At 46.8% G+C, this 14,388-nt stretch overlaps 1 protein-coding gene across 2 annotated transcripts in view; it reads left to right on the top strand.

The window, feature by feature from the left end:
- The first annotated feature begins 1,154 nt into the window (after window positions 1–1,154).
- The window catches only part of amotl2a (angiomotin like 2a), a 33,883-nt gene continuing 20,649 nt past the window's right edge, over window positions 1,155–14,388 (top strand). The window contains exons 1-4 of one of the 2 annotated variants that reach the window (XM_070883221.1): window positions 1,155–1,287; window positions 5,114–5,964; window positions 10,581–10,830; window positions 13,954–14,098. In XM_070883221.1, coding sequence (XP_070739322.1) covers window positions 5,138–5,964; window positions 10,581–10,830; window positions 13,954–14,098 — 1,222 coding nt within the window. In that variant the 5' untranslated portion in view covers window positions 1,155–1,287; window positions 5,114–5,137. Of the gene's footprint in view, window positions 1,288–3,913; window positions 4,195–5,113; window positions 5,965–10,580; window positions 10,831–13,953; window positions 14,099–14,388 lie in introns of those variants that run through there. The other variant, XM_070883222.1, reaches the window with a different exon arrangement.

Genomic DNA, 14,388 nt, shown 5'->3' with positions numbered 1-14,388 from the left:
TCCCCACATTATACTATATCTGCCACCTTATTGCCCACTCACTTAACCTGTCTATATCCCTTTTCAGGCTCTCTATGTCCCCCTCACAGCTTACTTTCCCACCTATCTTTGTATCGTCATCTTGGATACATTGCACTCGGCCCCTTCATCTCATCACCACCATCATTATCATAGGCAGTCCCTCGAAATCGAGGAAGACTTGCTTCCACTCTTAAAAATGAGTTCTTAGGTGGCTGAACAGTCCAATACGAGAACCACAGTCCCTGTCACAGGTGGGACAGATAGTCATTGAGGGAAGGGGTGGGTGGGACAGGTTTGCCGCACGCTCTTTCCGCTGCCTGCGCTTGCTTGCTGCATGCTCTCGGCGATGAGACTCGAGGTGCTCAGCGCCCTCCCAGATGCACTTCCTCCACTTAGGGCAGTCTTTGGCCAGGGACTCCCAGGTGTCAGTGGGGATGTTGCACTTTATCAGGGAGGCTTTGAGGGTGTCCCTGTAACGTTTCCTCTGCCCACCTTTGGCTCGTTTGCCATGAAGGAGTTCCGAGTAGAGCGCTTGCTTTGGGAGTCTCATGTCTGGCATGTGAACAATGTGGCCCGCCCAATGGAGCTGATCGAGTGTGGAACAGGAGGAGGCCATTCAGCCCCTCGAGTCTATTGCTTTGATCTATTAACTTTGATGCTGTCTAATCTGTACCTCAACTCCATGTAGCCCCCTTTGCTCTAGATCGCTTAATCCCCTCACCTAATAAAAATTTATCAATCTCCGTTTTGAAATTGTCAGTTGTCCCTGGCCTTTGTGGGGCGAGAGTTCTCGATTCCCACTGCCCTTTGTGTGAAGAAATGCTTGCAGATATCACTCCTAAACTGGCCTGGCTCTAATTCTAAGGTTATGTCCCCACCATGTTACGGAGTCCTGGCTATATCCTGCTGTGTTCAGGTTATTGTTGCCTGTCTATATTGTTTTCCCCTGCAGGGTTGAGTGGTGGCTGGGAAGCTGTGCCCCCTGCAGGTGAAGTCTTGCTGTGCACCAAGCGAGCACGGATCCCGGCCGCCTTTGATAAGCCGAGGAACACGCAGCTCCGCATTCCTGGCATTCCTGCCGCTGCTCCATCGCGTTGTGTAGCCGCGCGTCGGGACCCAGCCATTCCACACCAGGCAGGCACACAGGCAGCAAGGGCTCTGGGCTTGTGTGAGCGCTCGGGGGGACCTGGCAACCCGCAATCCGGTCACTGACTCGCCGCCTTCACACACACCACGGCTCGCTCCCTGGCACCGAACTCCGACCAGGTCAGTCTCCTATTTCTCGTGAATTACTCTGTCAGATTCAGCCTTGGGCCAAAGTGCACGGATTCAACACGGCGTTATTCTTTCAATGCCGAATTACTTTCAAGAATTAAACATTGCACTCGGGAGAAGATTATTCAAACTTTTATAGTTATCCCGCGTACTTCATCGGGGCTCTGATAGGGATTTCCTGACTGCAACAGCAGCGGTCCGCACTATCACAGCAGATGGCAATAGCTGTATTTCACCGATTGTGGCACCGATTTATTCATCTTCTGTCTCTTTAGCTCGCCTTTCCCTGGGTACATGCTGATCGCTTCCTCTCACTGCCCCTCAATGATGTCACTCCACAGCAATGTACCAACACAATGGAGCAAGTGAAGGAAATATTCCGTGTGTTGGTAAAGATTACAGAATATAACATTCATCCGAACTGTGTGTTAGTAAAGATTACAGAATATGAAATATGCAGCCTAACTGTGATAGCAAAGATTATAACATATTCAAATTAATTGTCTGCTGGTAAAGATTACAGATTATAACATATTCATCCTAACTGTGTGTTACGTAAAGATTACAGATGATAAAATAGTCACACTAGTTGCCTGTTAGTAAAGATTACAGATTATAAAATATCCATATTAACAGTTAGTAAAGAAAGTCTTGCATTTATATAGCGCCTTTCACAACCTCAAGACGTCTCAAAGCGCTTTACAACCAATGAAGTACTTTTGGAGTGTAGTCACTATTGTAATGTGGGAAACGCGGCATCCAATTTGTGCACAGCAAGCTCCCACAAACAGCAACGATAATGACCCGATAATCTGTTTTAAGTGATGTTGATTGAGGGATAAATATTAACCAGAATATGGGGATAACTCATCAAAATAGTGCCGTGGGATCTTTTATGTCCACCTGGGCGAGCAGACGGGACCTCGGTTTAATGTCTCATCCGAAAGACGGCCTCTCCGACCGTGCAGAGCTCGCTCAGCACTACATTGGAGTGTCAGCCTGGATTATGAACGCACAAGCTCAACGGTGAGAGTGTTACCTAGTGAACCACGGCTGACAAAAGATCACAGAATATAACATATTAACACTGATTGTATGTTAGTAAAGATTACATTTTATAAAATATTCACGTTGATTGTGAAGATTACAGATGATAAAATATTAACACCAATTGTGTGTTAGTAAAGATTACAGATTATAAAATATTCACAGGTTATCCGTATGTTAGTATGGGTTACAGAAGAACAAACCCCAATAATAAACCTTAATTTATTATAACCTGACTGAGGGGATGAGGATCCTATTAAATAATTAGACTTTTCCATAATTAGCCTCTCTATTAGTACTAAAGGCACACACACTCTTCATTGGATGTTGGTGGGTAGAAAATCTTTCTTGTGTGCACGTTTAGAACTTTTTGCTACAAGACACGCGAAGAATAGATTTAAAATGCAAAGAGTTCGGCGAGCTGCGGTGTGGGCTTGTGTGGAGACTTGAGCTGGCAAGTTATGAGGTTGAGGGTTTGTGAGATGGGAGGTGTTCTCACATTGCTGTGGAATGCGCGCTGCGCCCCGGGATGCTGCAGGTAAGGTGAATAAGCCATTGTTTTGGAAATCTTCAGGAATGCAGTTCCTTTTACAAGTCTGTTGCGTTTTATCAGTGGCCCCATTCAGGGATATTCGGACCCAACTGAGAAGGAATGTGTCCCCACTTTCAATGAACATATTAGTGTTTGTTACTATCTGCAGGTCGTTTTTTTCCCCCACCTTACAAATGTAGTTTGGGAGCAGACTCGTTTCTCTAGCAATGTCTATTTGGGTGGTGAGGAACGGGAGTTATTTGGAATTTAGCCATTTCTGCAGCAAGGTTGGAGAAATCGCTTCAGTGCTATCAACGCGCAATGAAATCAGAAACACACATAAATTATAGGATCTGTCGGGAATAAAGGGGACCTGCGGCTCTTTTCAGTCCCGAGTATCCCAGCCATTCTCTGAATGTTTTCCTAAGTGATTTATACTTTTCATTTGTACCAGGGTTCCCTCAGCTTTCAAAAATCAAAGTGTCTGAATTCCTGGAGTGATGTGCTTGCTTTGTGTGGTCAGTCTTTGTGTGTTGTTTGAGATAACCAGCACAATATATATAAAACGTTTAAATGTGTATCTTCCTCCTGAAGGTTCCCAACGAATGAGATGTAAAAATTCGCAGCCCACCTTCTGTCTCTCCCGAGTGGTATTCCATGTTGTTCTGTGGTCCTAGCGTTAAAAAATGAAACAGGCAGCCTTGCCTGCAAAAGTAAAATGCAGCTGGTTTGAATTGCAGAAACTTTGGTAGAAAAATGCACTCTTTTGAGCTTTCACACTGCACAATTTATTGCTGGAATTTCCTGCAGGATATTCATACTAATGCTCAGCCTCCCTCCCATCAGCTCAGTCAGCCAGCCAATCTCCCCGAGACCCTGTTTCACCATCCAGTCATTTCATGCTTGCGATTTAATGCCGTACATTCCTCAAATTCATGCCATTATCTGGTGATGATAAAACAACTTAGCCCGAGCCTGGATGGCTGTTATTTCAGCCTGACGTGCTGTCTCCAGGGAGACGGCTCCCAGGGAGGTACATGTGTGCAGGACTGGGCTGGGGGAGACTGGGGGAACGCACTGTGACGCTAAATTGCATCCTGTGGCATTTTCTTGGAAGAGAGTTCAGGATTTGCACCGATGGATGAGAGGGGAATGAGCGTTGGTGGGTTGTCCCCAGGGCTGGGAGAATGACTGCACGATGGAAATATCCTGGACTCAGGAGTGAATCACTCCCTTCACCATGCAGACTTTGCGGGATTTCTGCTCTCTCTCAGTGCTTAATGGGCACCTTGAACTTTGCAACGTTACCAATGTTTGCTGTAGGTTTCAAAATTAAAATGATCCGGGCAATGTATGGAATTGGGCCGGGTATCAAGGCCAAGGAGAGGGCACAGAGGAGATTGGCCAGAATGGTACTGGGAATGGGGGACTTCAGTTATGTGCAGAGATTGGAGAAGCTGGGGTTGTTCTCCTTAGAGCAGAGAAGGTTAAAGGGAGATTAAATAGAGATGTTCAAAATCACGAGGTGTTTGGAGAGATTAAATAAGAAACTGTTTCAACTGGCAGGAAGGTCGGTAACCACAGGACACAGGTTTAAGATGATTGGCAAAAGAATCTAAGAGATGAGAGTGTTTTTGTTGCGATCGGGAATGCATTGTCTGACACAGATTCATCCGTAACTTTAAAAATTCTCCTTCTGAGGCAGTCCTCCAGGGTCGAGGAGGACTTGCTTCCACAGTAACCTGAGTTCTCAGGTGACTGATGAGACCAATGGGGCATCTACAGTGAGGAGCGGGCGGGGAAGTGGAGCTGAGTCCATGATCGGATCAGCCATGATCGTATTAAATGGCGGAGCAGGCTGGAGGGGCCGTACGACTCCTGCTCCTATTTCTTATGTTCTTATACAGTCTCTGTCACAGGCGGAGGAACGGGTGGGTGGGGTGCTTGTGTTGTTCCGCTGTTTGCACTTGGCTTCTGCATGCTCCCAGCGAAGAGGTTCGAAGCGTTAATTAGATAAATACTTGAAAACGAAAAAATTGACAGTGCTGTGGGGACAGAGCAGGGGAGTGGGACTAATTGGATCGAAGAACTGTCACAGGCACGATGGGCCGAATGGCCTCCTCCTGCGCTGTAAGATTCTGCGAAATATCTAACTCTTCTACTGAATGACTGTACTGTTTTATATAACATGTCTATATCCATGTGTGTGTGTCTCATTGCTGTGTTTTGTCCCTTTAGGACCGTCCCTCTCACTGAGCCACGATGAGGACAGCAGAAGATTCGTCAGGTACGGTCCTGCACCGGCTGATCCAGGAGCAGCTACGCTATGGCAACCTCACCGACAACCGAACACTGCTGGCCATCCAGCAGCAGGCCATGAGGGGAGGCTCCGGCAGCCCCCGCTCCTCGCTGGAAAGCCTCACCCAGGAGGAGTGTCAGATTGTGCAGCACTCCACACGGCAGGAGCCGCAGGGTCAGGAGCACCAGGGCGATCACGCTCATTCGGAGAACCTGCTGCACCGCCTGCACCAGCTCCAGTTCAACGGGGAGGAGCTCCCTTCCTACGAAGAGGCCAAGGCCCACTCCCAGCTGCTGGCTGTGCAGAGGAACCAGCAGGCTGGAGGCTCAGCTCCCTATATAGTGGCCGCAACCAACCAGAAGAGCTGCACTGAAGGCCAGGCGGCCACGCGTGAAGTGTACCCGGACCCCGGCCTCCACGATCAGGTGCTTAAGGAGCTGAAGCATGGCCATGTGCGGTCCCTCAGCGAGAGGCTGATGCAGCTCTCCCTGGAGAGGAATGGGGCCAAGACCCAGGTGACCATGAGCTCCTCACAAAGCTTCCCCCAGCTGTCCAAGCATCACAAGCAGCCGCTGCCTGCGGCACACCACCAGCTGGACTGTCATTCCATGGACCCCCGCGGCCCACCCCCACAATACCCCTTCCGTGTGAAGCCGGCAGCCCCCACCATGCCCATCAGCCGTGCCCAGCAGCACACCCACTTTTACACCGAGTCCGCCGGGCCACACTTCACCTGCCCGCAGAATGTGCCGGATGGCTACGGTTACTACAGCCAAGTACCAGCAGCCAGGTAAACATTTGCTCCGTACAATCTCTCACTCAAACCCAGCTAGGATTCTTCAACTCCTTCTGCCCCCAGTTCAAAAATTGACTGGTGGTGGGTCAGTCACTAACCTTGATTCCTCCAGATCAGGAAGGTCCCAGCTTTGATCCCTGATCGGTGCTGAATTAGCTGCCCTTATCTGGGTGATAGGAATGGCTGTGCAATTACCACAATGCTGCTAGGGGAGGTGGTGGGGATGGTGGTGGTGGGAGGTGAATGGTGCCAAAGGAATCAGCCAGCCCTCCCATTCCTAGTCGCTGTCCAGTGATATGTGATGGCGAGTGTGTGTGTTTATGAGCAATGGGTAAGACCACATCAGGCTCAACGGTGGTGCCTCCACAGTTGAATAGCCTGCGGCCACCTTCTGTTAAGACTCGCACCAGAAAAATGTCCACGGGTGAAGTACTGAAGGGATATCAGCTCAGCCCAGATCACTGGCTCTATCGGATGAGACGTTAGTCCGAGACCCCGTCTGCCCTTTCAGATGGATGTAAAAGATCCCATAGCACTATTTCGAAGAAGAGTAGGGGCGTTATCCCTGGTGTCCTGGGGCCAATAATTATCCTTCAACCAAAATAACAAAAAAACAGATTATCTGGTCAATTATCACATTGCTGTGTGTGGGAGCTTGCTGTGCACAAATTGGCTGCCATGTTTCCCACATTACAACAGTGACTACACTCCAAAATTACTTCATTGGCTGTAAAGCGCTTTGAGATGTCTGGTGAAAGGCGCTATATAAATGCAAGTCTTTCGAGCAGTAGGGCATAGAAATAGAGGGCAAGACACAATTGTTGGCCTTAGTGTGGGAGGGTCTAGGGTATAACATGGGGCTCAGGGAAGAAGCTGAACCTCCTAATTTGGTGTGTTTGATTTGCCAAACAGCTTGTTTTTGGCTATGAACTTAAGTAGAGAAAGGAAAAATGAACTGAGAACATTTTTAGCTATCTGTAACAACCAGCGATTGGGGAGGGCGATCTCAGGGGTAGAACGATTACAAATGAACAACCACCAACACAGGAACGATAGTTTTGGGAATGGTTGGCAGTATCAGTTTTCATACACTAAATATTAGTGTATATATACTCTAGATATTAACCACCCTGCCCAGCCTCAGCCAACACGCATTTATGCAGAGGTCAGGAGACTTACATAGCATCATTTTAATGCTTGCAAGATCTATTCCCATTGTCAGCTTTGGTACCGGAGGATTTAGAAGGGCAGGGGATCATTACACTGTCACATTTGTAGCCTGCTCATTGAATGACCCATTTAACTAATCGTGTAGCACAGCCCTGACAAAAAATGTGAGTATCAGCTTATGATTTTCCTTTGGCTAATCCCCTTCCTGCCGTGCCCGTCATTGTTTTGGTCATTAATTGCTTGTTTGGGCGAGCACAGAAGAGGTGAAGTAGTGTGGAGCTGGTTGCCTGCCCATAGTGTCCAAGTCCGATAACCTCAGACAGGAAATCGCAGTTTCCTGTGTGGAACGAGCGGGTGGATTTAACTGACCTACATTGTGCACTCCATGGCCCTTGTCAGAAGTTGTACTATTTTATTTGAGGAGTTTGTTCAGCACTCCCGGTTCCCTCGTGACCTCTATTATTGTCAATTCATTATCTTGAAGTCATCTTAAAAAACGGAACCAAACTCGGGAAGAAGAAGTAGTAATCTTGCTTGTTTAAGACTGTCTATTTCCACCTCCGTAACATCGCCCGTCTCCGCCTTTGCCTCAGCTCATCCGCTGCTGAAACCCTCATCAATACCTTTGTTACCTCTCGACTTGACTATTCCAACGCACTCCTGGCTGGCCTCCTACATTCTACACTACGTAAACTATAGGTGATACAAAACTCGGTAGCCCGTGTTCTAACTCGCACCAAGTCCCGCTCACCTATCACCCCTGTGCTCGCTGACCGACATTGGGTCCCGGTTCAGCAACGCCACGATTTCAAAATTCTCATCCTTAGTTTCAAATCCTTTGTGGGATCGCCCCTCCCTATCTCTATAATATCCTCCAGCCCCACACCTCCCCTGCTCTCCTCTAATTCTGCCCTCCTAAGCATCCCTCGTTATAATTGCTCAACCATTGGTGGCCGTGCCTTCTGTTGCCTAGGCCCCAAACTCTGGAACTCTCCTCTTTCAAGACGCTTCTTAAACCTCTTTGACCAAGCTTTTGTTCACCTGTGCTAATTTCTACTTATGTGGCTTGATATATCATTATTATCGTATCATTTTGGAACGTTTCACTACGTTAAAGGCGCTATATAAATACAAGTTGTTGTTTAATATAGATGAGTGAGGAATGTCCTGTGTATGAGGGATTAATATTAGACCATTGTCGGTCACCTCATTACCATATAACCTTCTTTTACAAAGCTCTATCCTACTAAATACACAAACTATTCTAATTAAAATTACCCACACAGAGCATTTCTACTTACATACTCTGTGGATTTAAAGACATTTATTCGTTCACTAAAGGACTGTTGTGTCAATACTGCAGATATGTTAAAATCTTTTCTTGCTGAGTTTTAAATGTGACGATCTGATTTGTAAAGTAACAGAGTTGTTATAGTGGAACAAGCAGCAGCAAGAAGGTGTGTCCTGTCACATTCCAGCGAGGTGTGTAATCCACATCTTGCTCACCAACGGGAAGCTGACGTTGACACTGGGGAGATTTTAGGAATGAGACAGAGTGAGAGAGACTGCAAAACTATTTCAACACAACTAGTGCTTTTATTTTATGTGTCTTCTATGGGTCGGTCTCCCTGCATGTCAGGCTATGAGTCAGGAACCCACTTGTTATGGTTTGCTGTGGTGATGCGGAGAGCCAGGGGGGAAAACATGGAGTGCTCACTCCTTGCATTTATTTACATGAATTGGTTCTGTTGATCCGATAGAACATTGGTAAGCCCATAATTCTGTAGGTCGGTGATCACTCTTGTCGTCTGCCGGAGATAGTACTGAGAGATTGTTGAGGAAAGCCTCACATGCCAACTGGGAAGACCACAACCCCAGTGATGTACTGTGCAGAGACTTAGACAGAATATTCATTCATAGGCAGTCCCTTGGAATCGAGGAAGACTTGCTTCCACTTTAAAAATTAGTCCTTAGGTGGCTGAGCAGTCCAATACGGGAACCACAGTCCCTGTCATAGGGGGACAGATAGTCGTTGAGGGTGAGGGTGGGTGGGACTGGTTTGCCGCACGCTCTTTCCGCTGCCTGCGCTTGGTTTCTGCATGCTCTCAACGATGGGACTTGAGGTAGACAGAATAACAACAGGAGTAAAGCACAGGATTCTGAATCTTACTGGCCATCCCTCCAGAGCAGAGAGGGAACTGCTTTCAGAACAAGTAATCTAGGAACCAAAACTTGGAAACAAAAGAGAGGTCGGCTTAGAATTAAGTAGAATGCACGACTTGTACAAGGGACAGAAATTCTCATCGAAGTACCGCCATCATTCCTGATGAATAAGGAGGTTTGAAGAGACGGTGATAGGCTTGCGATGGTAATCCACCTCTGGTGATCTGATGATCAGACTGCTTGGCTCTAAAGTATTAAAGCTCCCTGGAGAAGTCAAAATGGCTGTATTTTATACCTGGATCAATTTACAGAAAAGAACTTGCCTTCTTTGACCTTATTGGCTCACTACCCAAGGTCCGAAAATGTCAAGTTGATTGATGAGTTAATGCAACATGCCGAACTGCATGTAGCAACCTTGACTTGGGGGTCTGTGAATTTTCACAGTCTGTCTAAATGAGCCTGTTTGAATACTCTATCACTGGAGAAGTGACTTTATAGAGCTGCACTCACACTGGGGGAGATTTGAAAGGTCTGGGACAGTACGATCCCATCGTTTCACTTAATATCTGACAAAAGAATGTCCTGTTCTTGAGAACACTGCATTACAGCTTTGAGAGAGCCTGTAGGACATATTCCACTTGTTAATAAATTGCTTTAAGTTTGGGGTAAACAATCTTTGCAAACTCATTGCTGCTAGTGATTTAAGAGTAACCTGATTTATCTATAAGTGATACAAGGACTGTGTGTTGTATTGTTGAGTTTTGTTCTACTCTATTTTCCCAGTGGTTGTAGAATTGCACACCATTTGGTTCAGTAAACCTTGCATGCAGTTTGACAAATCCCACTTCTGGTTTCTCCCTAAATATTGTACTGAGTTTCATTGACAGGGGTATTGATAGTTGTTGTTCAAGATGCTCCTTAAAACATACCTCTTTGACCAAGCTTTTGGCCACCTGCGTTAATTTCTACTTATGGGGCTCGGTGTCAAATTTTTATCACATAACACTCCTGTGAAGTGCCTTGGGAAGTTTCACTACGTTAAAGGCGCTATATAAATACATGTTGTTGTTGATATTTAAAGAATGTGATTTAGTTTTCTCGTTCAGTCAAACCTTCCTTTTGAAATGAGGCTTTCTGTCTGCCTGAAGCAGTGGTGATGTAAAAGCCCAGAGGTGACTGTGGCAGACACCAGGCAGATGATTGTAGAGCAAGGTTACATTCCAGAGAACTCAACCTGTCGTAACGCCTGCTCCCTTTGTGTCATTGTTTTTGCTCAGGATGACTCAAGCTCACACACTGCATCCTGCCCAGCAGCAGAGACACAGCCTCCTGTCCTCTCCAGCCTCTCCACAAATGGAGGCATTGATGGTCACTGGGGCCCCTCGAAGCAGCGGGCAGATGGTGGCGGTCGATCACGTGGCACTCATAAACCGCGCCCAGCAAATGGTCGAAATGCTACTGAAGGAGAATGAAAACCTGAGGAAGGAACTCGACGGCCACACTGAAAAATCGGCCAAAATCCAGAAGGTACGGAGAGATATTTTCATCAAGTGTATCTTTTGTAAGGAGCACTAGGTGTGCGGAGTGGAGTCTGATGGTAAATGCCAGTGCAGGGGACCCAGTTTTGTAAGCAGCTCTGACCACTGGGTGTGCGCAGTAGAGTCTGATGGTAACTGTCAGTGCAGGGGGCTAGTTTTGTAAGGAGCACTGGATGTGCGCAGTACAGTCTGAGTGCATTGGGGCCAGTTTCAAAGTATCTGCAGTTAAAACCCAAATGTAATACAATTTGTAGAATGGCAGACAAGTCAGGGGCTGAGAATGGTGAGCCGGTGAGGCTGATCACTGCAACTGCTCTGTCGTTTGGGAATATCCGACTTTCATTTCCTCTTCTATCCTTGCGGCCCCTCGATTGGATAGTTGTGAACTGTTTCAGATGAACCAAACTGGGGCTTTGAAACCTTTTGACAACTGCTGCCTGCAGACATTGGTTGGACATCCAGTTGGTAACTGTAGTCTCCTCTGTAGCTCTGCCCTATTCACCGAGCCACAAATACCTGACTGCCGTGGTCACACGTTCCAACCAGGTGTGCCTACGCCTGTTGTTTCGCTGCATACTTCAGATGGTTTCTTGTTCTTATGATCCCTGTGTGTTTATCCCCCACTGCTGATGATACTCGTTGCATGGTAAATTTGATCATATCTAATATGTTCATCAATGTTCATTGACAAATTACCACCCACAAAAGGAATGCTCTTGAGAGTTTTAGAAGGCCAAATCTGTGCAATACTTTTCTCGCTCCTTGTTCTTTAAGGATGTAAATTCCGACAACTTATAATCAGTACATGACTCACTCTCTACTAAATTCTGTTTAATAAAACAAAAGATTGAGGTTTTGATTGCGTATTTGGTGAGCAGTTAAAACTGATTATTTCACAGAAGACCTTTTAATTTCTGAAAACACAATAATGGCCTGGTTTTGGGGGCATGTTAAACTCCAAGCCCAGAGAAGCAGACAGCACATTTAGCAATACCCCATTCCAGTGCTCGCATTGGAATCCGAATGGAATGTGTGTGATCACAAGGGAGGCACCTTTCCTGCTGTGGGCCAGCCATTAGTTTTGATACAGGAATTTTTACTGAGAAAAAGTCAGTAAACAACATTGGTGGAAGGATCAAGTAACTCCACAGTCAGTAACTGGCAACGTTCTTCAGAAACCTTGAGAGATCTTTGCTGAAGCTCATTCTTCGAGCTTTGCAAGCCTATTGCTTCACTTTGATAACTCCCTGGAGGCTTTCCAGTCATATCTGAAACTAGGAGTCACTGTGCCTGATAAACAGTGTACGATAAAAAGTGAGGGAAAATCATTCGAGCTAAGCGACTGCTAATGTCTATCATGAGCGCAATTGCTGTGACCATAAAGTTGGCAGAACCACAGTGAATTTAAACTTGTGTCGTCTCCTGTCTGACCTCAGCTGTAATGGTTAAGGAATGAATGTTGCCGAGACTTGAAGAGAGGTACAGCAGTTGTTTTCTTTCATATGAAAGAGCCTCTTTCATTTGCTTCTCAGTCAGGTGCACGGAGGCTTGTCCTTCTTACTAACCCTAGTTGAGCTAGAAATAGAAGGCCTTTGTGGAGGCCAGGCTCCAACTGTAGGCTTCTCCCCGCCTTGCCTCCTGGTGTAGAGATGCCATTGGATCATGTGTGGATTATGGGGATTACCAGTATTCAACTGGCTCAGTCAGGTCTAAGCAAGACAGCCCAGTGAGCAACTGAACCATTGGACCAGGAAAGTCCCCACTGTGATCCCTGGCTTGTGCTGGGTTAGCTCGGAGCTGGGTGGCAGTAGGCTTCCACTGAGATCAGTGCCCACAGGGTGAAGGAGCTGGACAACCAGTCAGGGTTTCCTGCCTCTGATTGCTGTCCAGCGAGTTCTGCTGGGAAGTTGAATGTGCGGACATCAGGAGTGGGGTTTCAGCTCTGATCCCTCCACTGCTAACACTCACTGCTGAGGATAGCGACCTGGGCGACATGATCATCATAGGTAGTCCCTCGAAATTGAGGAAGACTTGCTTCCACTCTAAAAATTAGTCCTTAGGTGACTGAACAGTCCAATATGAGAGCTACAGTTCCTGTCACAGGTGGGACAGATAGTCGTTGAGGGAAGGGGTGGGTGGGACTGGTTTGCCGTACGCTCCTTCCGCTGCCTGCGCTTGATTTCTGCATGGATGCGAGATATCAGAGGACAGTAAGCACACACAAAACCTTATACCAGTAACATGAAGGTGGGGGAAGGGGGGGGGAAATTGATAAAGGGAAAAAAAATTCCGTGTGTTAACGAATTGTGGTTCGATGTCGGAAAAGTTGAGGGTAAATTCCCCACACTCCCAGTGAGAGTGTAGCTCGTAGAATCAGTGTTGTGACCTGATCTCTGACCTACTGCCCCGTTTGTGTGTGTTTCCCTGCCTGGGGGGCTGCGGAATCTGTAAATTCACCCTCAGCCTGTTGGTTTCTGGTTGGCTACAGTGCCATGCATTACGAATTGTCAAGAAGTGTGCTTTCAGATATGCCATGACTATTTCCCAATCTATCATTTATAGTATCTTTGTCTATCGTTTTCGTACAGTGATTTGCAATGATCACTGTAGGCTGCAGGTTCTGCATAGCGGGCTGTAAAATCATTACTTGTGCCCTGGTTTTGCTTAAGTTGCCAACGTTATTTCCCTGGAATTTGACCAGGCAAATCAAGCATTGTATGTGTCTTCTAAAACAGATGCTGCTCTAAAGTTAGCCAATTATTGAAAAGGCTCATTTAAGGAATCCAGTGTAATGGGCAAAGAGCAGGGGAGTGGGACTAATTGGCATCGTTCTTTCAAAGGGCCGGCTCAGGCTCGATGGGACGAATGGCCTCCTTCTGTGAATGATTCTATGAAAATCTGAATCAAATATTATTGGATGGATAGCTAGGCACTTTTGAATTGATTTGGAAGTGGCCATTTCTTCTCGGATAACCATTACTTGCTGTTCACTGCCCTCGGTCTTGTTGCCGTGTAGGGGTCAAAGTCATCCGATTGAATTAAGTGTCACGCGCGCCGCTGCATCTCATTCTATTGTCCTTCACAGTCAAACTCCATTGTGTTTGCTCTGCAGTTGGAGAGAGAGATCCAGAGGATTTCCGAAGCCTATGACAACCTCATGAAGGCATCTTCCAAACGAGAGACACTGGAAAAAACGATGAGAAACAAAATGGAGGGAGAGATGAGGAGGCTTCACGATTTCAACCGTGATCTGAGAGGTAGGCTCCAGAATGTTTGCACCTGTGAGTATGCTCACAGGTTTTTCGAACTGTTGACCCTCCGTGCCTTTCAATTCTGCGTGGAGGGGATTCCTGTACGGGTTGCTCTTGCACACTCTCCACTTTGCCATCCTCGTCTGCCGTCCAGACACGCCATGGTGCACCATCTTGTCGTCTGGAGGAGGCGGGGATCCCGAATGGAGTGCTCTCCACATGGGAGTCCTCCCTTTATTTATTGGGGACTTGGCCTGGAGGGTGTTTTAAGGAGCAGTCTAGTGCAATAAATTGTT

Source organism: Pristiophorus japonicus, chromosome 6, assembly GCF_044704955.1.
Source record: "Pristiophorus japonicus isolate sPriJap1 chromosome 6, sPriJap1.hap1, whole genome shotgun sequence".
In the NCBI taxonomy this organism is placed as follows: Eukaryota; Metazoa; Chordata; class Chondrichthyes; family Pristiophoridae; genus Pristiophorus; species Pristiophorus japonicus.
Note: the sequence above shows the minus strand (reverse complement) of the source record. Positions and strands in the feature narration are given on the sequence as shown.